At 34.2% G+C, this 23,527-nt stretch overlaps 2 protein-coding genes and 1 long non-coding RNA gene across 3 annotated transcripts in view; all 3 read right to left on the minus strand.

The window, feature by feature from the left end:
- Positions 1 to 4,054: 4,054 nt before the first annotated feature.
- On the minus strand, positions 4,055 to 5,399 carry LOC148657095 (C-C chemokine receptor type 3-like). The gene is made up of 2 exons (XM_088642928.1): positions 5,279 to 5,399; positions 4,055 to 5,193 (listed from the first exon to the last, which is right to left on the minus strand). The coding sequence occupies exon 2, from the start codon at positions 5,171 to 5,173 to the stop codon at positions 4,109 to 4,111; it is 1,065 nt and encodes a 354-aa protein (XP_088499054.1). The 5' UTR covers positions 5,174 to 5,193; positions 5,279 to 5,399; the 3' UTR covers positions 4,055 to 4,108.
- Positions 5,400 to 10,212: 4,813 nt separating this feature from the next.
- LOC148657096 (uncharacterized) lies at positions 10,213 to 11,414 on the minus strand. Its single transcript, XR_015940870.1, has 2 exons — positions 11,020 to 11,414; positions 10,213 to 10,980 (listed from the first exon to the last, which is right to left on the minus strand). It is a non-coding gene; the product is annotated as an uncharacterized LOC148657096 (long non-coding RNA).
- Positions 11,415 to 13,648: 2,234 nt separating this feature from the next.
- Positions 13,649 to 23,527, minus strand: part of LOC148657097 (uncharacterized) — a 68,410-nt gene continuing 58,531 nt past the window's right edge. The window contains exons 19-29 of the mRNA XM_088642929.1: positions 22,534 to 22,587; positions 22,140 to 22,193; positions 20,555 to 20,626; positions 19,113 to 19,148; positions 18,431 to 18,475; positions 16,855 to 16,887; positions 16,230 to 16,376; positions 16,096 to 16,150; positions 15,180 to 15,368; positions 14,956 to 15,033; positions 13,649 to 14,327 (exon numbers count right to left, since the gene is read on the minus strand). Of these exons, the coding sequence (XP_088499055.1) occupies positions 14,137 to 14,327; positions 14,956 to 15,033; positions 15,180 to 15,368; positions 16,096 to 16,150; positions 16,230 to 16,376; positions 16,855 to 16,887; positions 18,431 to 18,475; positions 19,113 to 19,148; positions 20,555 to 20,626; positions 22,140 to 22,193; positions 22,534 to 22,587 (954 nt within the window). The 3' untranslated portion in view covers positions 13,649 to 14,136. The remainder of the gene's footprint in view (positions 14,328 to 14,955; positions 15,034 to 15,179; positions 15,369 to 16,095; positions 16,151 to 16,229; positions 16,377 to 16,854; positions 16,888 to 18,430; positions 18,476 to 19,112; positions 19,149 to 20,554; positions 20,627 to 22,139; positions 22,194 to 22,533; positions 22,588 to 23,527) is intronic.

The following is a 23,527-nucleotide window of genomic DNA, read 5'->3' on the forward strand; positions in this document are numbered from 1 at the left end:
ATTCAAATCTTGTCTTCATTGTGTCTTAATTAGGATTTAACCAAAGTATTGAATCTCTTTAAGAATGTTTTACCTTATGGCCCTAAAAACAGTAATATTTCGCAAGCAGAGTGTTGCTTCAGAAAAAATCAGGTGACAAGTTGTTTTTAACTTGTCTTCTAAAAAAATGAATCTTGAAAACAAATAATTTTTAAAATAAAACAAATATTTACAAATTAAAAAGTATAATTTGAAATCTACATTTTCATGCATTTAATTACAATGGCAAATAACGTGCAACACAAATATATAAAACTTTATAAAATGCCTTAAATTATTTTTAAAAGCAAACAGTATATGCTTACACAAATATTTAGTAGCCTGCTACAAGTTAGTTTATAAATGTTAGAGTAATTAGTGCTTTATACCCTGCGAACCTCTGTGTCCAGTAATTGAAGAATCAGAACACAGAGCCAAGCTTTGTGAATTTTGTAACTTTTTGTAGCTAAATATTTCCAGCTATAAGGTGCTAAAATATTCTACATATTCATATACACAGAACAAAGTCATGTTTGACTTAAACAATTAAATTCCAGAAAAAAAGAAGAGCACGTATTTGAAACCTCTCTAACGTTCTTTGCTCCTAACCCCAGGATCGTGATTCAATTCTACTGCAAACTGGCACAATCTGACCTTCTCTAAAACATTTTTAAAAACCATTTTTAAATCTTCTACCTTCAGTAGAATTAAGAGTCCCCTCTTAATTCTAATGGTAAAAAACTAATTTCACTTTTCCACCTTTCTACTGGCATAGAAAGTCTGACACACATCTCCCATTGGGGCTGCACATCAGTGGAAAAAATGGGTCTCCAAATTAGATGTAAATTGCTTTGGGGTCCTTTGAAATGAAAAGCACTATTTTCTGTTTGTATTATTTTATGAGGATTCAAAGACTCCTATGCAAGTATATTGGCAAGGCATATTGTTGCACTATGAGTAACCCCACTATGGCAGTCTCTGTGTAAAGCAATTGGGCTGAATGTGGCCTCTCTGAGAAGCAGGAAGTCCTGACTCACAAATCATTTCATTCCATTCCGTTTGACACATCTTCCAGGGATGACCATCCAATTTCCAATTAGGAAGCCAAAAAACCTACCAGTATATCTTTGGACTGTGGAAGGAAACTGGAGTGTCTGGAGGAAATCCATGCAAACTCTGAACATAGAACATAGTCCATGCAGATAGCACCAAGGAATTGAACCCAGGGCGCCAGTACTTACAACAATTTATAACAGTAAATTATACAGAATTAAAAGCTAGAGTATGAAATTGAGTTTTTAGACAGGACTTGAAATTGCTGACTAACGTATAAGATATGATGTGGGCAGCGAGATCATTCCACAGCTTTGGAGCAAAAGAACACAAGATATGCTCTCATGGTGTTTGGCACATCATATTGGAAAATGAAAGAAGTCCGGAGTCTGAAACAACGTGTAGGCATATACAGTAGATAACATCTTAACTTGAATGGAGGAAATTAGAGGACCAGAAATGGGGAAGTTGACTGGTTTTCATGTTTTAATTTTGGTATTTGACAATATTTCAATACTGAGAAAATATTTCCTGTGAGCAGTTCAGTAACTTAGTGCCCTTTACCAAAGAGGGAAAACACTACATCTACACCTCTTCATCAGTCAAGGGTTTAGACAAGAAGAAACCAGCACAATAAGCTGTACATTTGAAAAACTCAATACAATTGAATAAATAATTATACTGAAGTCAGAACAAATCATAGGTATATTGAATATGTTAGAATAATTTATAGGAATTATTTAAAGCCTTTTATGAAAATATTTTTAATTGTAAGAGTGGACATTTCCCAACAGCTTTAAGCTGAATAGTACCTTTTTTAGCCACATTAAAACATTTAATGTTAAGCTATTTTTCTTATTTATTAAATTTAGTGTTTTTCATTGCTTTGTATTTAACAGCTCTGCCTTTGAATTTTTAAATTTTACCAGCTGTAAACCAGATCAATTTGGATTGTTTCATAGAACTACCATCATAGTGCATGTAAACAAATCTACTGTATGTCCAACTCAATGGCCCTCATTTTCCTTTAACCTGTCAGATCTTTGTTACACATCTTAGGGCATTCTTGTTCTTGGAATTTAAATATTTCTTTTTATTTTTATTCAGTTTTAGTTAACTCGTTTTAAATAAAAATGAAAACATAACCTTAGCAATACAGAAGTGGGCATTTGTCCACTAGTGCACTAGGGTAGGCCACACAAAGAGGGGTTACTGAAATGCTGGTGCCTCAGCGTTTATCTACAATGTCTGCAAGTAATAAGAACAGCTTTTACAAGGTTCAAGTTATTTTCGAATGCTTGTCTTTTTTGACACAGGCATTTGACATACTTCATATACAGTATGACACATGTTTTGGGGAATTTACCTTCCAAGCATTGCTTCTTCATTCCTTTCAAGTGCTTTTCCGCCATTTTTTTCAACTTTTCTTTATCTTCTTGGAGTTGTTCAAAATGCACAACAGATGTTTTAAAATACATCGAGGGCTAATTAACTCCAATCTTTTGTATGCAGTCAGGTACATACTGTAGTGTGTTGTTCCAAGGTGTGGTTAGTTAATTCTGTAACAATAGCCAGCTGTTCATCTCAGGTCCCAACACCCTCTTGGGAGATAACTCTTGAGACTTCCAAGAATACATTTCATATTTCATACAGAAGCAAAACATAATGCTCTACTTACTGGACCTTGAGCACACAATATCTTTGACCCAACCCAAATAATAAATGCTGAAACCATACTTTACTGTAAACTGGAGGCATAAAAAGGTACTGTACTTCTTTACAGAAAGGGGGTAAGAGTTTGGAACAAGCTACCTACTGTAACTGTTGTAGCCCAAACTACAATAAACCCACACCATTTTTTATTTCAAGAAAGGGCTGGATGAAATCCTCAGGTCAAACTTCTGGTCAAAACCAAACAAGTTACAGTACATGGCCTCCTGTCATGTGTTACCTTTCTGAAACAAACATTGCTATTCTATTTTGTCCTTCTTATAAGTTCTCAGGTACAGTACATTGTATGTTCTGCTTAATATCTAAATATTTAACAAATGGAAAGCTTTTTTCTCAGAAGAGTTAATTAACATTGTAAAGAGAACAAAAACAATTATGAAGAACTGAGTCTTTCACAATTCCATGAAATGGACAAGCAATTAAGAAAAAATGAAATATATAATATTGTATTATGTTATGTAACAGAATATCAGTACTATAGAATTTTGCTCATTCTAACTTTCAGACAATCCAGTTTACAATACCCAGTTAAAAAAGCTTGTTTTCAATTGAAAGTTTGTTTTAAATATGACATAATTATTGAAATAATGTTTTAATTATTATAATATAAGTGTTATAAACACTGTAAGAGCATTGGGTGAAGTGCATTCTCCAAATAAAGGAATTTAAGAATTATTTAATATTACTTATTTTATTAATCACAAGAACAAACAGAAGCCAACATGTGAGAATCAAAGAAAATACATTATTCCATTATTTATTTACAGCCATATTTAAAGCCATTTATTAATGACATAACACCAACACATTGATGGTGCAGATTTGTATTAACAATAACATGAAAGCAACAGAAAATGTACTGTATTTATTTACATTGTACTGTAAAGCTTATTGAGTTTACATAGAACATTTTTGTAGAAAATGCACTTAAGCACACTTTCTTCATCCAGTCCTGATTTTAAGCAGCATATTTTATTAGCAAATAAATGTTGTACAGATAGATGAGATTTTTTGGGGATTTGTGCATTGTTAATAACAATTATTTAATCTTATCTGACTATGGCTAATAGTTAATGAATAATCGCTAATCATATATACTGTAAGAGATAAACAAAAAGAAACCTTGACTTTTTAATTTGTTACATTCAATAATATCAATTTAAAGGAAATTTTAAAAATGTCGAGAAAGACAACAAATACTTTTATTTTTTTACATATTTCAACAATAGGTGTCACTAGAAACCCTTTAAGATGTATTAACCCAAGATAGAAATCATTCTGAAGTACAGTAACTCCATCCTAACATTTATTCATAGATGGTTGGAGGACTTCGATGATCTGTTGTTTTGCTACTCTGGCTTGTTATTAACTGAGTCCTAAAGCAAGGAATCCATTTTGCTAGGACATTTCTAAAATGTGTTTGGAACTTTTTGCCCACAAATGTGTAAAACAGTGGGTTTATACAGCAATACAAATAGGCTATATTACGTGTGATATACATTGCATAGTCAAGTTCAATGTTGCATGGATCAGAATCTCTGTTTAAAGAGATTTCTTGGGCTTTTAACAATATGACTATATTATAAGGTGTCCAGCACAAGAAAAATGCCACTATTATTATGAAAATTAGTTTTACGGCTCTGCATTTCTCTTTCATTTTAGTTTGAACCACTCTAATGACAATTCGGGTATAACAATACAGGACCACAGTCAGGGGAAGTAGAAAAAAGAGAACAAATTGTTGATAGTACCCCACAAGCTGCCATTTAGTCATAATCTCTTGGGAATAACCAGTCTCTTCGCAGAGAGTTCCATAATTGTTGTTTTTCCGAATGTCATAGAGTATAAACTCTTTCAGAGCTGCTCCAAGACTAACACACCACACTGCTATGCTTGAAATTATAGCGTACAAAGTCCTTCTTCTTTTGGCAGCTGCTATAGCATGGACCACAGCTAGATATCTATCAAAAGTCATGAGAGTCAAGAACAAAATTGAACTGTAGAAACCAATGAAGTAAACACTTCCCACTAATTTACACATTACGCTGCCAAAGATCCACTCAGAAGAGTGATAACTGGCCCAGAAAGGAAGACAAAACGCAAACACCAAATCTGAGATGACTAGATTCAGAAGGAATATGTTGGTCACAGTTTTCAATTTCTCATATTTAATGATGATATGCAAAACCAATCCATTCTCCAGCAGGCTCAACAGGAAAATAAAGTAATAGAAGACTGGAATGATCTTAGCTCCAAACTTGTTGACATCACTTTTGTCGCAGAAAAAAACTAAACCCTCACTGTTATTGTAATCTTCATAGTAGTAGTCTATGGCGGTGGTCAAACTCGGCGACAAACTTGTATTTTCCATTGCTGTGTTTTCTTGCCAAGCTGTCAAAAAAGGAAGCTGTTAAGTTAATAAATGCAAGGCTTTTGAAAAAGAGAAATGAGGCTCCAATAAATGAATTTCACTTACCACAGTATAAATGAGAATTCTTAAACCTGCAATGAATGAAATTTCAAGTTCTTACAATGCTGATTTCATGTCTTTTTAGGCAGCATCCTCCTTTGTGCTACCTTGAATGACAAGTGAAGATACTGTAAATGAAGGATGGAACTGTGGGGTGGTGTTATAAATATCTAATAGAAGGATGACGCAACAAACATGTTACACAATTCATGGGCCCTTTGTGCCTATGTTGCACAGATTTGTAAATCCTGTCAAATAATGCGATTTTAAAGGCCCTGTTTCTTAAAAGAAAATTTGCTTTATGGAGCATGAGGGATTTTTTAATCCAACTCACAAAGACAATTACATTGAGTTCCAGACATATTGTGTTTCGTATTGAAACAACAGTACCTTGCACATCCATCAGAAATACAGTAAATCTTGATTCATTCTAATTTGTACTGTTATCTTTTTTCTCAGTTCCAACGGCACACTGTGATGACTGCAGTATTACAAAATTATGTAAACGAATGCATCTGGCTATTATAATAAGATTTTATAAAAGTTAGCTTTCACTCAATATAAAATGTTCAACTTTGCAAGACACAAGCTCTGATAAGTCTCATTAGAAGTTTGTACTGTAGAATAACTGTTTAGTGGTATATAGAATGCATCTTATGTTTCTTTTTTTTGCAAAAAACTAAGATCTATTGAAATGTTAACATTACAGTATGTATTTACAAGATTTATTTTATGTGTGCATCAGTGTACTAAATTATTGCTCTTTATGTGAATGTCTTTCAGCAATGGAGAATTGTGTATTGATCCCATATTCTTTCTGGATACTGTGGCAATTGCAATCCTTTACAAAGAATTCTACACAATACACAATAAATCCATTCCAAAGAGTCGGCTTCTTGTGCTAGAGCACCATAGGACTTTAATAGAGCCACAGCATACAAGTATATTTTATTACAAGGAATTTCCACACCGTTAAATAAAAATAATATTTGTATAAAACTTTAAAAACATAAAACTTTTTTTAATAACATAAAACTTTGGGTTATTTTGTCATTGTTCTACTGCTCATGTCAGCTACATTTTATTGCTGAAAGCTTGTACACCCAATATTCTGATTGGATTGTACCACATGTGGCTCATACAATCAATCAGACAAAACAATATCGTGACTAAATCACCTGTGAGGCACTGTAATCCTGCTCGTATGAGTGCATTAACTCATGCTTATGTTGTGGAATGCCTGTGGCTACTAAAATTTGGTAACATCAGAAGGTAGATTATACAGTTCCAAGCACACTTTATGTTTTTCAGGTTCGTACATCTCACCTTGCAGAGTTTCATGTAATCTGTTTTTCAGTAGCTATCTGAAATAATCATTTATATGAGACACATTCTTTGAATCCTGTTCCCACCATCTAGCTTTGGTTAAAGGTTTTGCAATTCTCTTTTCTATCATCATACATACCATCAATGAATCACTAAGATCTGCAATTGTTCCCTCAGCCTTTAAAAGTACAGTCATCACCCCACTGTTAAAAAAGCAGAACTTTAGCATTCTCAGTAATTATTGACCAATATCTAACAAACGTTTTTGTCAAAAGTTACAGTATACTGTAAAAAGCCCTGTTGCTATTCCTTTGCAAAATGTACAATATTTATTTATAAGCAAGCTCCAGTATATGAACTATATCAATCAGATCAATGCATAATATAGAAGTAGCTATTGTTGGGATTAGTAATGAATTACTGATGACTAACAAGTCATCAGTAGAGAGAATTTTTATCTATTCTTGTCTTTACATGGTCCAAAATGATATTTTGCTTACTGTGCGACACTCTGTGGCATTTCTCACACACTAATCATGGAATTTCTGGCACAAGCTACCACATTTCTCTCTCATCAGATGTTTCTCTGTTATAATTCTCCACCACGCTGCTTCAGCAATTACCACTCTCCCTTCTATCCAAAGATCATCAAGAGTATTATATAAACCATCATCTCTATGCATCCACTCCTTAGTCTTGAAACTTCCGTCAGTCTCAATGTTCTTTAGTTTTGCTTGTGTTGCTACCACTGGCTGTGGCCCTTGCTTTGATTTGTGTTTTGACCCTGCTTATTCTGGATTTAGACCTTATTATTTTCTCACATTTGTTTTACCCTCTCCTGGGTAGTTTTTGACTACACTTCTGCCTTGTGTCTTTGTTTGGATTTCCTGCTTTCTCTACCATACCAATTCTGCTGCTGGCCAATCTTGCCACAGGATCCTACAAAATCATCACGATCATCTTGCTCAAATAGATGAGAAAGGGTTGCTGGTTTGAAAAAAAATTGTGACAATTAGACATTGGCATTCATCTTCCTCAAAACAGATCTCATCTGCTGTTGCACAAGGCATGAAGATGTTCTTTATTACTTATAACGTACCATTGGGTCATTGGTTTCTCATACGTATGACATTCATTTTCACTTCTAGACTGAGGACACCCAAATTTATGTGCGTGCAAAGCTTGACTCTGAACTCCTGGCTACAAACCTCAGAAGGCTAAGCTTTCATTTCTGTTGCTCTAACTTTTTGTTGGTTTGTATTATTGTTGTAAGCTATAAAATAATATGCAATTTATTCTGTATTTTCTATGCGAATATCACAAAACATTTGGCACATACTTGACATACAGTATGTACTATATACTGTATATTAAATAAAAAATAAATTCTGAAAATATAAAACTCTAAATGATATACCATATCTTTGGAAATAATTATGGAAGAACATAAACTAAAAAATCCAAGTAACAGAATCCCAGCATACGGGTTAAGATGAAATGTACCATAATGCAGTCATAGGTTGAGAAGGTGCACTGTAACTGGCTGTCATTCAAGCAACTAGAATATACCAAAACTGCATAAGGACCCAGTATAGACAATTATACCATTTCAGTCTCAACCAATTAAGTTTAAATACAGGCTACAAGCCCCTTTTTTCCATTTTTGAAAGATCAGGTCAGTAAAGAGTGACAATTACAGCTGACCTGCCACTAGAGGCTATCAATGGCCTCTAATAATTGTAAAGAGCCACACTACTGTAGATGTAAATTTGGTAATTTAGTTAATTAGTTAAGGAATTTAAAGGTTTAGGAATTACATATTCACACATGAGTATATTTATGAGTGTCTGGTACAGTACATAAAGGCCTTCATGGTTGCAGTTGGCATTGGCTCCTTTTGCCAGACATATTCAAGCAGTTTTAAGTTTCAGTGTGATCAGGGTCTAGGAGCCACCTTTTTGTAGGCTGGAGCCTGTCACAGCATTGTTCTCGTTCCTCCTTATTGGCGCTTTGTGATATTCCTCATTGCTTTCAATAATTTTGTTGTTATGTCCTGCCTGTTGCTTCCATCTGCCAAGTGAGTGGACCAAAACAGCATCTCTGATTATTGTGTGTTAAGAAACCATGTGTTTTTTTCTTAATTGCATGACATGTTTATATTAACATAAAGGGAATTTCAGTTTATACAAAAATCAAAGTATTTTACATCAATTGTTTCATGAACAAAAGTTGTAATGTTTTTTTATGTAATGTGCCTCTATAAATGCTGAAATATATGAATCACTGTCTTGTAATAGGAAACTGATGTATGGTAGAATCTTATAATTATGCATTTTACATTTGCATGTGTTTGTTTCAATAATGTGGACAATGACAGATTCCACTAAAATATTTCAGCCAATGTTGTTTTCAGTCCAAATGTATTTAACACTTTAAAATATTGTATGTTACTGATAATGCCACCCAAACCTAGTATATATTGATACTGAATGTGACGTTAATAAAGGGCCAAAAAATGCTGGAATGATTAAACCTATAAAAGACAGAATACTTGTATTTTAAAAGGTAAATTGTATTTGTTAAAATGAATGAACAAATTTAGCTTTAAAAGTGTAATCTTGTCAACATTAAAGGTTAAAGTTATGATTTTTTTTCTGAATTCAGCAGATGGAATCCAGATAAAGTCATATGGAATTGATCTTCTCAATCCTATCTTGGAGACCTTGTACTGGAATCTCAAAGCTTTTGGGCTGATTTTAAAGTCCATCTTACATTCAAGCCTACATAGTATGGCTCACAGAAGTTAGCTGCTTTTTCAATCTGTTTAAACTCATTCACATGACCTTCATGTAAATACTGTAGCTCTGGTTTATTGCATGCCCTCAGTGTTCATTTACACTTACAGTAGCTGGCGACAACCAAGAAAACAAAGGTTCAGCCATATCAAGGGCTTAAAAATCTAGCCTAAAATCTAAATTTTTAAAAATAATTCTTGCATTTTGTTCATATTCCGTATTTGCTTTGTTCTTATGTGTTCACATGCAATTTTGTCATCTTGATTAATACCTTTATTATGATATGTACATTTCATGTCTTGTAAAGCACTTTGAGATGAAGGCTTTTAAAGACACTACTGTATATAAAATGTTTATTATTAGTATATACCATAAATGCAGCATAGAAAAGAAAATCTCATATTACAAAAATAAGATAAAATGTGAATGCATTAATACAACAATAAAACTTTTAAAAAATGCAAAACCCTAACCACTGACATTATTAAAATATGTTTTCATGCATTTCCCAAAAAAACATTATGTGATTTGTTTTGAAAAGAATAAACATGCTAAGGGTACCAAAATATTTACTTTTAGCATTTTTAAATGTGACTTCACCCTAAAGAGAAGTCCCAAATAATTTCAGATAAAGGAAGTTTGTGCATTTCTACCATGTGATGAGTAACTTGTATAACTTGTATACTGGAAGTAAGTAGACCACTGTGTGCTCATTACAGTCATGCAAAACTATTGCTAGTACATAGTCTCTGAAAAATACCTGTGGTGTTTGAAGTATAATGGAGGGACCATGATCCATAACAGTTAAAAGTCGTCTAAGTTATTTAATCTTTTTATTGCAAATAACAATAAAGTCAACATATAGAGGTATCCGTTGTTAATTTGAACAAGGAATTTATTTTCTACAAAAACGTCCTAAATACAGACACACAATTCACTTTTATCATTAAATAAAACTTCCATTATATCATATATGTAGGTTTGGAATTATAATGTTTCTTATACAACAATCATTTTTTCTTCACAAAACACAAAATGCTATATTTCCATGTATGAATGTGAATACATAGAGTATATTTTAAAATGTCCATTCTGTAGGGCTGACAGTAGGAGTTAGAAGACCAAAGATATTCTAGTCAAAGATTAAAGAATAAAAGAATAGTACGTACAAATTTGCTGCACTGTAAAAGAACCAATGTTGCATTTTACATTTACAACCAGTGTTTTGTGAGCTATTAAACTTTTTAGAATTGCCTCTGGATTGGAGCCACAATTTGCATTTTGCAATTTATTTTATTACATTTACAATGTCGGCCTTCTAGTTTTTATACTGTCTGTTCTCTCATTCAAAATCAATGCTGTTACTCTTGCATTGTAATATGCAACATTATAGGAATAAAGTATTCTGGGTGAAATACCTGATGTATAGTTTGGGGGCCCGATAACAAAGGGCTTCCTTCACTGTACAGTACAATGTAAGAGTGCAGAACAATGATTTTAAGTAACCAAACATTTCTAATAAAGTAAACATAAACAGTAGTTTAGTATATTAACAGATACTACAGGCATTCATAAATCAATGGAAACCTACTTATTGTAGGTATATTTAATGCCTACAATGGAAACCTACTTAATGCATGAAACAAACATTTAAAAAAATACAATACATATATAACAAATTAACCTATAGCAAGAACTACTTTCTCTAAATTAGCTGCCAGAATATAAACTCTCAGCTGTGCTAAACAAGTACCTCTGTAATGAGCATAATATGATATTCATTTCAGTTTTGACCTACAACTATGATGATGTACGCACATTAAAGTAGACTGAGAGCACCTAACTGAAAATAACACAGTTCTTGTGCATAATTAGCATATAATAGAAGTCTATTATCTGCCCCAATCAGAACACCCTCACACAAGAACACAGCCATATTTCAAAGGTGAGCTACAAGTACAGTACCTAAGACTTCCTGTGTAACAGTTTGCTTATTCACACCACTTTACAGTAAGTGTTCACTTTTTATTGCCTCATCTCTTTTTGAATTTCTTATTGACACTTTTTAAATTAGATTCAAACGCATTGCTCTCATTTATAGAAACATCATTGTTTTACTATTCATTTGAATACTGTATATCAGTTGAACAATTACCCAAATCCAGTTTTTGGTCAGTGTGGCTTCAAATGGTTCTTCAAATGATTCATTTGGGTAAATGATTTACTGTATCTGAACATGTTAGTATTTTAAAAGCTTCATTCATAAACACTATACTTTTGTTCAAATCTTTTTTTTTTTTGTTAAAACAACTTTCCATGTCTAAGATTTATTTTAAAAAATCAGTAGGTTTTAAAATAATATTAAACTATTCTCATAAATATAGAATATAGAAGATGTAAGTCCTCTGTATTAATTAAACCAAATACCTCAAGACATCTGTACCCTAAACAATAATTTACTCATTAGCCCCACAATATCATTACCAAAAGCCATGGATTGTCACTTTATAAAGCATTAAGACTGTTGACATAAGAATATCAAACATAGCTTCCTTCCTGAGTTAAAATGCACTCTAAACCCAATTTAATTAACAATGGTTTGTAGGTGGTGAGATTAATTGTTAATAATAAAGGCTCAATCACAAAGATATGAAGGAATACTTAAAACAACCTGAGGCTGTGTTTATTTATGGCAGGAGTATGGCCAGTCAAACCCAAAAGAATATGTCAGCTTCCCAAACTGTGACACATCTGAGATTCTACTTAGACTAAGAAAACAAAACAATGCAACCTTAAAGGTATGGCAACTACAGTAAAACTGAATCTATTGAAGCTGAGGGTGATCATCTTCGAATTTTTTTAATTTTCTGCTCTCAGTTTATTTTATGGGATAACAGCTTACACATATTGGCTAGATCTCTTTCAACACAAAAGTAATTATCAAGAGTTTTTTTCAGAATGAAAAGGCTAAAAACATATTTGTTCAGATGTTCCCCTTTAAATCCAACACATTTTTTACAGAGTTATTCAGCTGGAAACTCATGTAATATATTACAAATGGGTGTCTGTATAGTTTATTCAAAGAGGTTAGGGTGGGAAGCTTTGTCAGCATTCAAGCTGCAAGGGAGCAACTAGAGGTTAATTTCACACTGAAAAGTAGGAGGAAGAAACAATATTTCAGCGGTGGAGCCTTCTTCATGTGTGGGATTGGAGAAGTTATCAGAAGAAAAACATAGTGGAAAGAATAAAAAAGGATGAAAATAGAGATAAAGAGATGGAAACCTGAGTGACAAATATGTAATTTATATGCATATGTCAAAATATATTTATGAATGTCAGTCTGAATATACCCACATTATAAATCAACAGTAATTGTAAAATAGTATTTGTTCTTTCATATTTTTATTAATATTGGATAGAAGTAACAAATGTAGTACTAGGTTTCATTGCTGTTACTTTTATACTTGGATTTTGTACATTTTAATATATTTGGTAATGGCTGTTGAACCATAGAAACTAGTATTAATTACTAATTAAAATTCATTTTCACTTTTGAAAACTAGACCTTAAAATGAATGTACAGTAATTATGACTCACAAAAAGAGTCAGACCAACCCCGATTCCTATCAGTACAGTATCTGCCTCACTAAGGTACAGTATAAATACAATCCACTGTTTTAACTTCTAACTTTTGTCATACCTCTCTAGGTTACAGTGAAACAGTTGGACTACTGCAATGCCTTTTAGCTGGTTCATTCAAGTTTCCTACAGAAACTACCAGTGCTGCCCAAAACTACAAAAAAAATGAATATTTGTCCTGTGCTGAACGACCTGCACTGGCTACTAGTCTCTTACAGCACAGGCATTCAGGACTTCACACTGTACATTAGGGGACCAAGCTTTTTCAGTGGCAGCGCTTTTCTTTTTGCTTACTCTTCCTGACCAGATTTAAAAATACATCATCTGTTGATGTTTCTAAATATCACCTGAAACCTTTTATGGTTTTGATGGCCTTTAATTATTAAATAAATAAACCAATTTCTTTCGGTTTTCTCAGTTAGATCTGTATCTGTGTATACTGTACACTATACTGTTTTAATGTTAAGTGTCTTAAGAATGCTCTATACTGAAAGGTGGTATATAAGAGAAAATTGATTGACCCCACCACCATCACTATCGCCACTACCAGAGCAAAAACCATTGTTTATCATAGTGGGTTTCTAACTACTTTGTCCAAATAGTTAAACAAGGCAGGTTAAGATCAGACATATCACATTTAATCTTTATCACAATCACAGTTTTTTAGTTTGTCTTTAACTACTAAATGGCAAGTTATAAACAAAACACATGGATAAAAACAGCGTAATTCTATCGAACTTTGCCACTGGAAGCACAGGCAAGATTGGGTCAATCTCTGTTAACTTAATTGGATATGACTTTAAGAAATAGTTTTTCTGGGGTTCTATTTACTTGAATGATATAGTTTCCTCATATTCAATATTACAAAATCTATTAAGCGAACAGTTTTGATAAGTGAATGTACTACAGTATATTGCAATTAAATTTCTCACTCAATTACTGAACTGTAGCATAATTCAAATAAATGCCCTTAATCTGGTAAAAACACAATGTTAAATCAATTGCATCTTCACTAGAGGATTGAAGGTAATCCGTTTGTTTTTATACCAGCTCAGGTTTCTTTGGAAAGTGAGATGGCTGACTGCTGCTGTTCTGTGCAGAGGTCTAGAAATTGGGTCCCTTGCTGAACCGATTGTCTCTGAGGTTGTACATGTTGTAGCAGAGTGTCACATCACAGGTACCAGGGTGTCCTGGTGGTCCACGCTTTCCCGGTATGCCAGCCATCCCAGGTTTGCCTTCATTGCCAGGGGATCCTGGGGTGCCTTCGCCATCCCTGCCTTGAGGACCCTGGGCACCTACAGGTATTATCATTACAAAATACAGAAATATCCAGTTCACTGATTCTGAAGATCACCATGCTCAGAAGTACGCTGTATATTTTTATTTTACATTATATTGTCAAAGGATTAACTGTTTTTCTTCTCCTTCAGCATTTAATTCAATTAAAATACTTTTTTTAACCCCCATTGCATAAAGCATAAAGCTTTATAACCTGGACACAATTCCACTTAACATTATTTCAAGAAACTAACCAAATCTAAGGTTCATATTTTCCTTAGGAGTTTGTGATTTGGAGAAAAGACAAGGCCAGTTCTTCTTTTTACATTTCACTGAGTTTTTGTAGGCAAAATTAGACAAAGTGGAAAATGCAACTCTGAAAGCCAAATAAGAATGCCACAGTCAGGATAAAAATATATCTGTACTTGTCAGAGGTCCCTGCTTTTTCTGACGTGTGGAGGGCATAGTTGTGTCTACAATGCATATGTCCTTTTTACATGGCTCATTTTCGAAGGCTGATGGGGGCAAAATGTGAAAACTATACTGTTATAGTTCAAAGAGTAAACAATTTAATATTTTCCCAGGGTGAGCACAATGGGCTTCCTGTGGCTCTTATATTAAAATGTTTTTCTCAAAGTATTTTACCTGGTGGGCCAGGTGGACCTGGTAATCCAAAGTGTCCCTCTCCTTTCGAACCTTTATCTCCCTTTGGCCCAATATCACCTGTAGATAAAACAAATGGAAAACTAGATGGATGAGGCCAGTGGAACAGACCATCATATAAGCCCCTCTTCTTGTTTTTGAACATTTGTAAGGGTGTACAGATATTTGAGACCATTACCAGCAGCTTTTCTACCAGGATGTGTTACCTTTTATTCCTTGGGGTCCTTCCAACCCTGGTGAGCCCATGTATCCTTGTCTCCCCACCCTTCCAGGGTACCCAGGTGGGCCACTGGGACCCGGGGGACCAGGGGAGCCCGGCATGCCTGGCGAGCCCTGCTTTGTTTCACAGGATTGACAATTTGGGAGCATTGTCTGTAGAAACTGGGGCAATTGATCTGGGAAAGGAAACATAAAAAGGTGTTCTACTCCCTCTATTCTTTTTACCCATTCATTTTCAAAATGCTCTATCTTATACACGGTTAGTTACCAGTTAGTTATCTTTATATTTTAATATAATCTCATTACTACAAACTCTAAGTGACAGAAGAAGGATGTTCAATCAGTACCTTTTTGAATCCTTTACATGTAATGAGCTGAAATACTGTACCTTCCATTTACTGTACATAGTAAACATCCCAAGAGGGCAGTGCAAAACCTGGATGTTTCTTTCTCCTTTTAGTCACTAGTGGAGCAATTAGATGACTCTACTAGTTTGTCTCATCCTCTTTATTCTAAGAAGCTGATGTGTCACTTCCTGTACATTCCAGTCGATCTACATGAAATACCACGAATTTCACAAAACAAATCAGCACACGGGAAAGTGTAACTTTAAATGAGGACAGCGTAAACACCCTGATTCAAACTTCAAGCTTTTCTGCACCTCATTAAACTTTTTGTATTCTCTGTGATGTCATATATGACAGCTAAACATATATATATTTGGAAGACATTACAGCTTTTGTTAAACTGAAATCTAACTTTGATACCTAGAAAAATTGCTGTCTATGTGATGTTTGTATTTTTATTACTTGAAAAAATTATTTCATTTTGAAAAAAGGGTCTCAGCTTCAGTATATTTAATTTAACCAGTTATGACATTAACATTAAAGGAAAGATACTTACTCTGGAGAACAGTTGTACAAAGCTTTATCAAATGCTCATCAGAAGGAGGCTTTCCCTGAAAAATAAAAGGCATTGAATATAATAATTCCTTTTGTGTTCAGACAGTACATCTGTACTATAACTGGAATACTTACAGGTTTCCCTGGAAACCCAGGAACTCCTGGTTGCCCTGGTAACCCATCTTGGCCTGGAGGTCCACGAGGCCCAACAGCTCCTACTGGACCCAAGTCTCCTTTTTTTCCATCAAGGCCTCTGATTCCTGAGTCTCCAGAATCACCTTTCTGAGTGTGGTTAAATGAAGTAAGGGCTTGCATGTATGAATAGCTTAGATCAGCAGACAAACAAACTTGTTGTAGAAGTGTTTTCTGTTTTCATCCCCGTCTTATTTATTTTCATATTTAGAAAATGTTGGTATTTTAAAACCAGCATTTTAGATTACAATGTTTTTTCCATACCTGCTACATGTTTTGTACACTACAGTTAAAAATATATTTTGCTACATTTGCTACATTCCACTTTTTCATGCAATTAGACTCTGAAATAGTGAAACTACATAGGATAAATAACATTTCATGGAGCTCTATTTGAATCTCCAAAGATTTTTGGCATATTGGCATATTGTCTTAATGTCATTGTTATGGATTTTTATTTTATAACACATTGCAATTTATTAGTGTTTCACTTGACTAGCAGAGACATGAGTTGATTTTGTGAAAATGTGTTAGATGTATTGTATCAGTCTAATTTAACATACTGTACCTCTCCCTTGCTTCCCCTGAGTCCAGTTTCACCCTGTGGGTAGGAATACAGTAAGAGCTCAGCCAGTTCTATTGCTGGATATGTTTCAGTTTTGTTTCTGAGGAATAAATGAACAACCCCTGCAAACACAATATTTTAGCTGTGAAGTATAGATTTGAAAAGCCAAAGGGATGCTGCACAAAAAGAGGACTTAAACTGGATGGATGCCAGAGGGAAAATAACTGCAGCAGAGTTTCAACATTTCCATAGAACCAAGTCCACCCCCATATTGTTGGATTATGTACTACAGTATATAGTATGTGTAGTTAAAATACAAAGTAACCCAGCCTTATATGATAATTAAAGTAGGAATTAATTGGATTTAAGTAAATTAAAATAACATTGATCAACTAAAATAAATCACAGCAATCACAAACTTTCCTGCTCTAAGATTATAACACTCCACTGTAATGAAAAGCAGTAAAACTGTCAGTGAGCCTGTAAAATCATCTCTAGCCTGTCATTCCCCACGCCGCAGATACAGAAACGCTAGCTCTCGTTGCAATAAAAAACAAGACCATGTTGAGATGCAGATGCTGGGTAGTGGGCTCCTGAGCAGGGGTCAGGCTCACTAGTTTGTGTCACAATCTCAGTCTAATTTGAGTTGTGCTTTACAGCCTTCAGCTTGGTTTTGCCTCATTCTGCTATTCAAGTAGCAAATAAAAGAATTCTGAGTGCTTAATTTACAGATATTGAGACCCTATTGTATGTATGTAATATGTTTAAACGTCAAGTAAGTAAAACTAATTCTGTTAATAATAATAATAATAATAAACTTTATTTTATATAGCGCCTTTAAAGGTGGCTTCTCAAAGCGCTTTACAGGATGACAATAACAATAAATAAGAAGACTACAACAATAAATAAGAAAATTTCACAAGACAGGACACAATTATAATTACAACAATACAACAATAACAATAGAGGAGACCGTGGAAGATGGTATTAAGAAGAGCAGAGGGGTGAAGAATGGAACCAGTTAAGTAAAGGCTTTTCTGAAAAGGAGGGTTTTGAGTCTGGATTTGAAGGAGTTTAGAGAAGGTGACTCTCTAATATCCTTGGGCAAAGAGTTCCAGAGCTTGGGGGCATAGCAGGAGAAGGCCCTGTCGCCCATACAATGTAGACGGGCTTGGGGGACAGTAAGGAGGGCAGAATTTGAAGAGCGGAGGTTGCGAGGTGGGGAGTAGGGCGATAAAAGTTCAGACAGGTATTGAGGTGCCAAGCCATGTAAAGCCTTGTAGGTGAGCATGAGGATTTTAAAGTCTACGCGGAATTTGACCGGAAGCCAGTGCAAGGACTCCAGGATGCTGAAAACAGGGGGCTATGACCCATGCTTTTGAGGTTTCATACCAACCATTTATGTTGCTTATTAAACATGCATAATTGGATAATTTAAATCCTTAATATCATGTTTTGAAAAATATGTGGAAATTATTTTTGGTTCAAAAGATTTAGTCAAGTTAAGATGCCTTCTGAGTTCAACATTTGCCTCATTACTCTTTATTATTAAGAATCCTCAGTCAAACATGCTACTTACACGGATCCCAAGAGCTCCTGGAATCCCAGCGATGCCTTGATCACCCTAAAATGAAATGACTGTTAGAAAGAAATCCAGGAAAAAAAAGCTTACGTTAAAGAAAGTGCATTGATAAAACATTGATCTTAAAGCAGTAGCAATATTTTTCTTCCCTTTAACATTCAAATAACAATTTCATACTATCTGATGTCATGGCTGCATACAGTACAGTGGTATGGCAACAGTGAAACTCTGAGATAGAGATCAATGCAAGAATTTGTCTACAATCAACTACTGTACATGATAGTGGTGTTCTTTAAAACAAAAAGGCAGGTCTAGAAATCCCTTGTGTTTATGTTGCATAGCAGACTCCCCAAGGTCACTTCCCAGCAAAGAAATGGAGGCCTTTCTTGATCTGGTCATGTAAGTACAGGTATATAAGTAAATTAATATATAGGCATATAAGTGCATTAAAAATAGCATTATCTCAAATACATGCTTCCAATGTATTCATCTCATCAAACAGCTAATGCTATTTAAACTGGATTTAAAATAAAACCACAACATTCATGTTTTCCTTTTTAAGTGCTGAAATTTTTATAAACAAATGTTAAAGACTAATTTTGGAACTATAGCCCTGGTCCTCCTCTTTCTATGGCAGTAAATGTAAAAAGATTCCCACAGAAGCAATACAATATATCACCTGATTTCCTTTTTCACCAGGTTCCCCAGGATCACCCTAAAAAAACAACTTGGAATACTATGACATGAAATTTCACTGAGGTCAAACATACACAATAAGTATAAAAAAGACTGTTAGACGAATATAGAAACATGATTACAGCAGTTTCTTAATCTTCTCAGTTCGATTCCCCCTATCTCAATGCACTTTTATTTGACCTTTGAACCAGCAGTTTGTACCATGATAATGGAACTCCTCAGACATGAAGGAATCACCCTGAGATGTAAGAGCAAATAACAGCCATGGCAGCAATTCTGGGCTAGATGTTTCCAAGTACTGTAGGTATTTCAGCTGGTATAACCCATGTTGACAAATGGCAACATGGGCAACCTGGCCTTCTAAAATGGTTAATTGATGTGCATTGTAACAGTTTTAAGATATCCCACAATACTTTGCTATTGATTGTAGCTTTATGAAGTGTGCAAACAATTAACAGAACTCCCTTCTGAATTCAAGAATATGGTGTAGAATGTCTATGCGGTGAAAATGATGGATGTTTCTAAAGAACTGATTCACTCAGGTTAGTAGTGAAATCATCACAAGTAACCTGACAGGATTCTGCTGAATCAGAGTTTAATGGCAATAGCCGCTGTCTTCTGGGCTTCATTCACTGCTACTGATTTCTCTAACTGAGGATTTTAAGCACACAGTTTGGAAGAATCTTTTGATATGCCAAGATGTTTATGGTTAACCGATTCAATGCTCATAAGTAAAATTAAAACTTGTCTTGTTCAGCAATTTTGATTTGATCCATAAGGTCAGCAATCCTGATAAGGAAATTAGACATCAGGTAGAGACTGTTTGAGTCCAAGGGTCATCCAGAGTTGAGGTCATCCCTGATTGAATCTCCAAACTGTTTAAACTCTAGAATTACATTTTTGCTTGTTGTATCATTGTGAAAGAACAAGGTGCAGCTTTTTCATACACAGCAACTGTGAGTTAATGGAATGGTTGTGCAGTGCGAAGCGAAAGTTTATTAATGCAAATTGAATAAGCATTGATACATTTATTATTCAAAAATAAGAAAGCACCTATGATGCATGGATGCTGATATTTACATGAAATTAGGCATGAATTGCAATGCATCTCACGCACAGAATTGTAACAAATGTAAAACTCTTGGTATATCTGTACATCTATAAACATCTAGTAACACTTTCTGGTTGGATTTGTGGTCTTCTAAGTTGCTAGAAATGAAGCTAAATAGCTTTGTTTGAAAGAAATTATCAATCAATGCCAGCAATTTCAATGGATCAGGAGAACGGTTATAATATCCATGGACAGACAAATAATGCAAAGCAGAGAAAATGCTGCTATGTCTATGGCAATAGACAGACTTTTATTTTAAAAAATCAATAAGCAGAAGAAATATGTTTTAGAAGAAAGGTCCTGATTGTCCTTACCTTATGGCCCTTAAATCCAGGATTACCCACTGAGCCAGGCAGTCCTTGAACTCCCTGTTCTCCTTGCATCCCCTTTAAAAAAAGAAGCAATATATACATTTATTTGTTGAAATACAGGAATTCTGTGATTTTATATTGATCTGTTCTTTATCATGATTCTTCTTCACTAGCTTCAGTACCTATAGTAGTTTTTTTCAGACTTGTAGGATATATTTTTTAGGGTGTGTTTATGTGTCTTAATACAAAAAATAAGTACAATCTTTATTCTATATGAATGTTCTTTGGACAAACCCAAGAAGTGCTATATAGACTCTGTTTAAAAATTAAGATTGTAGAAAGTAACATTTATGGTGAATATGAAATATCTAAAATTCTTTTAAAATATTTTTTAAATGTTTATTTGATGGACTTATTCAGTAAGGTATTCAAAAATGTTCGATTTTTGACTGTATCAAGTTAATGAACTTTAGCAGGTGTAGATGCCGTTCCTAATAACTGTCTTCTGACAAACCACTTCTGGTTTAATGCCACAAGAAATACTGTTAATATTTCGAAACCGTTTAAGTTTATATCTAGTTTCAAAATCACTGCACCATGACACATATGAGAATATTGACATGCATTGCACCGATTAGAGATGAGCTTGAAAAATTGTATGTTTTGTTCAGGTCAATACTTTTATATTAAAAATAATTAAAAACATTGTCATATTTTAATATACTCTACCACCTGCTATTGGTAGTGTGACTTGAATCATATGCAGGAATCATGGGAGGCCTAGATAACTTCTGAATTTTTTTTTCAGATATCAAACAAAGACTCTTTTAAAGAGAAATACATTATAGCCAATTGAAGCACTATTTTTGTTTTTTCAGGTCCCTTTTCACAACTTAAAACTGGAATACAGCAAATTAATTACAACCTGCCTATAATGAGTTAACATTCTGCACAAGGTTCTCTCCAATGCATGTTAATAAACTGACTACTCGGTCCCCGCTGTCTATACTAATCATTTGGTTAACATGTTTATTGAGCCCAAGTTGCATTTTCAAACTGCATTTTTATGATTTGAGTCTCGTTAAGCCTCTACTGGCCTCTAGTGGCCTTCTCTCTCAGGAATTGCACCAACTTTGATTTTGTTCCTGAGCTGCAGTATTCTGCAATCACTTGGACACCCATCATAATAAGAGAAGCTGTTTTAAATTGCTGCACATGTCCAATGCAAAATCCCATGAATTGACAAAACAGAAAGTAATCTCCATCATGATTAAATGTCAGCAACAAGAACATTGTAAATTCTAGCATACAAATTCAACAAAAGCTTAATACAAATATGCCACATCATCTCCTGCTTTGTTTGTGTTTCTGGTTTTGCCACTCATGCAAGTCATTTGGTTCAAAAGTGCCTACAGGGCATAGTTCTCAGTCATTTGATTTAAATGACAAACCAGAAGTGTTGTAATACCACAGGAAATTGTATTAATTGCTGTAGGTACGCTGACATACAATAAGGGGCAGGCAATCCTCAACCAGCTGTACACTATATCTAATGATTTAAGGATATATTTTAAAAATAAGTACTTACTTTCTGTCCTGGGACCCCAGGCAATCCTGCTCTTCCATGCTCGCCAGGAACACCCTTCATGGAAAGAACAGAGCAAGGAATGAAAGCCACCGTATAAGGTTTTAAAAATATCGGACATTATACAAGACTCTGATTGCCTTTTCATCTGTAGTGTAATAAGTTCTAAAAAAACCTTACTTATAAAGACAGTGGAAGGTTACTTTGGGATTGAAGAAACATCCTTTTCATTGTTTATTTTCATAACTGCTTTTTATACCTACTGTAGATTAGAAAGATATCACTATAAGACCATGGCCTACGAATGCAAGGCTTTCTAGAAATGTGTATTAATGTTATAATAAATTCCGAGAACAAATTAAAATATTCTGAACATAAATAATTTTTGCTGGCATACCTTAGGGCCCTCTCGTCCTTCCACACCAGCTGGGCCCATTGGCCCTTGAATCCCCTATATGGAGAAGAGGCACTTCATAAGTAGCCATGACAGCAGTAATATTCTCTACTTCACTACCAAAATATAGACACTGCACGACTGTATACGTTTACATGTAGTTGTCGGTTGTTGACTGTGACTCTTATACTGTAAGTATTTGTGAGTCTTATGAGTATCAGTCAACCTCTGATATATTTTATTTATGTTATGGACCTCATATTCATACTCTTCTGGTTTTTGTTCCACACATTATTAAACATATGATTAATTCTGGGGTCTCCAATCCTGTTACTACAAGTCTTTTAGGACAACCTAAATCTGGACAGAGGAAAGTTGGTTCTAAAGAATCAGAATTTTTTTTATTTTACTGATCCATTAAACAAAATGTGCTTAATTAAGGGGCATTACTTACTTAATTAAAAAAATGATAGTTATTTTTCATTCATTGCATCTAAACCTTTCAGTTATTTATAAATTGCTACTTTCTTGGTTACCGATATGACCTATTGGTCTCCAGTTTAATATGGGCATGTGTTGCAGCCAATGGACATAACTGTGCAGAAAATAATTGGTGCAATGAATGTTCTGAGGCCCAAAAAAAGCTAAAAGCTCATAGGCATACCATCTCTGATAACAAAAACATATTACTGACATGATCTATGTACTGGCCAAAGTGTGATAAAAATAATCATTTCTTAATCTTAATCATTTTCATAAAGGCTCTGTATCCATCCAAATACAAAATCTCAGTGAACACCTAGTCCAAAATATTTCCTCTGTTTATTTGAATGTTGTTAAAATGAAAATAAATCTTCTTATATTATTTTATATCTGGTTTTAATTGTGTTCTGATTTCCATTTCTGCAAAATAACGTTTTGATTTCTTTTAATTTTCTATAGGAAAAAAGTTTAATGACATAAATAGGTCTGTATTGTATAGTATTAGACGCATAGG

This window comes from Lepisosteus platostomus, chromosome 8 (genome assembly GCF_059453375.1).
Source record: "Lepisosteus platostomus isolate fLepPlt1 chromosome 8, fLepPlt1.hap1, whole genome shotgun sequence".
In the NCBI taxonomy this organism is placed as follows: Eukaryota; Metazoa; Chordata; class Actinopteri; order Semionotiformes; family Lepisosteidae; genus Lepisosteus; species Lepisosteus platostomus.

Coding starts and splice junctions, on each gene's coding strand:
- LOC148657095 (XM_088642928.1), bottom strand. CDS start 5,173: ATGGAAAATACAAGTTTGTCGCCGAGTTTGACCACCGCCATAGACTAC.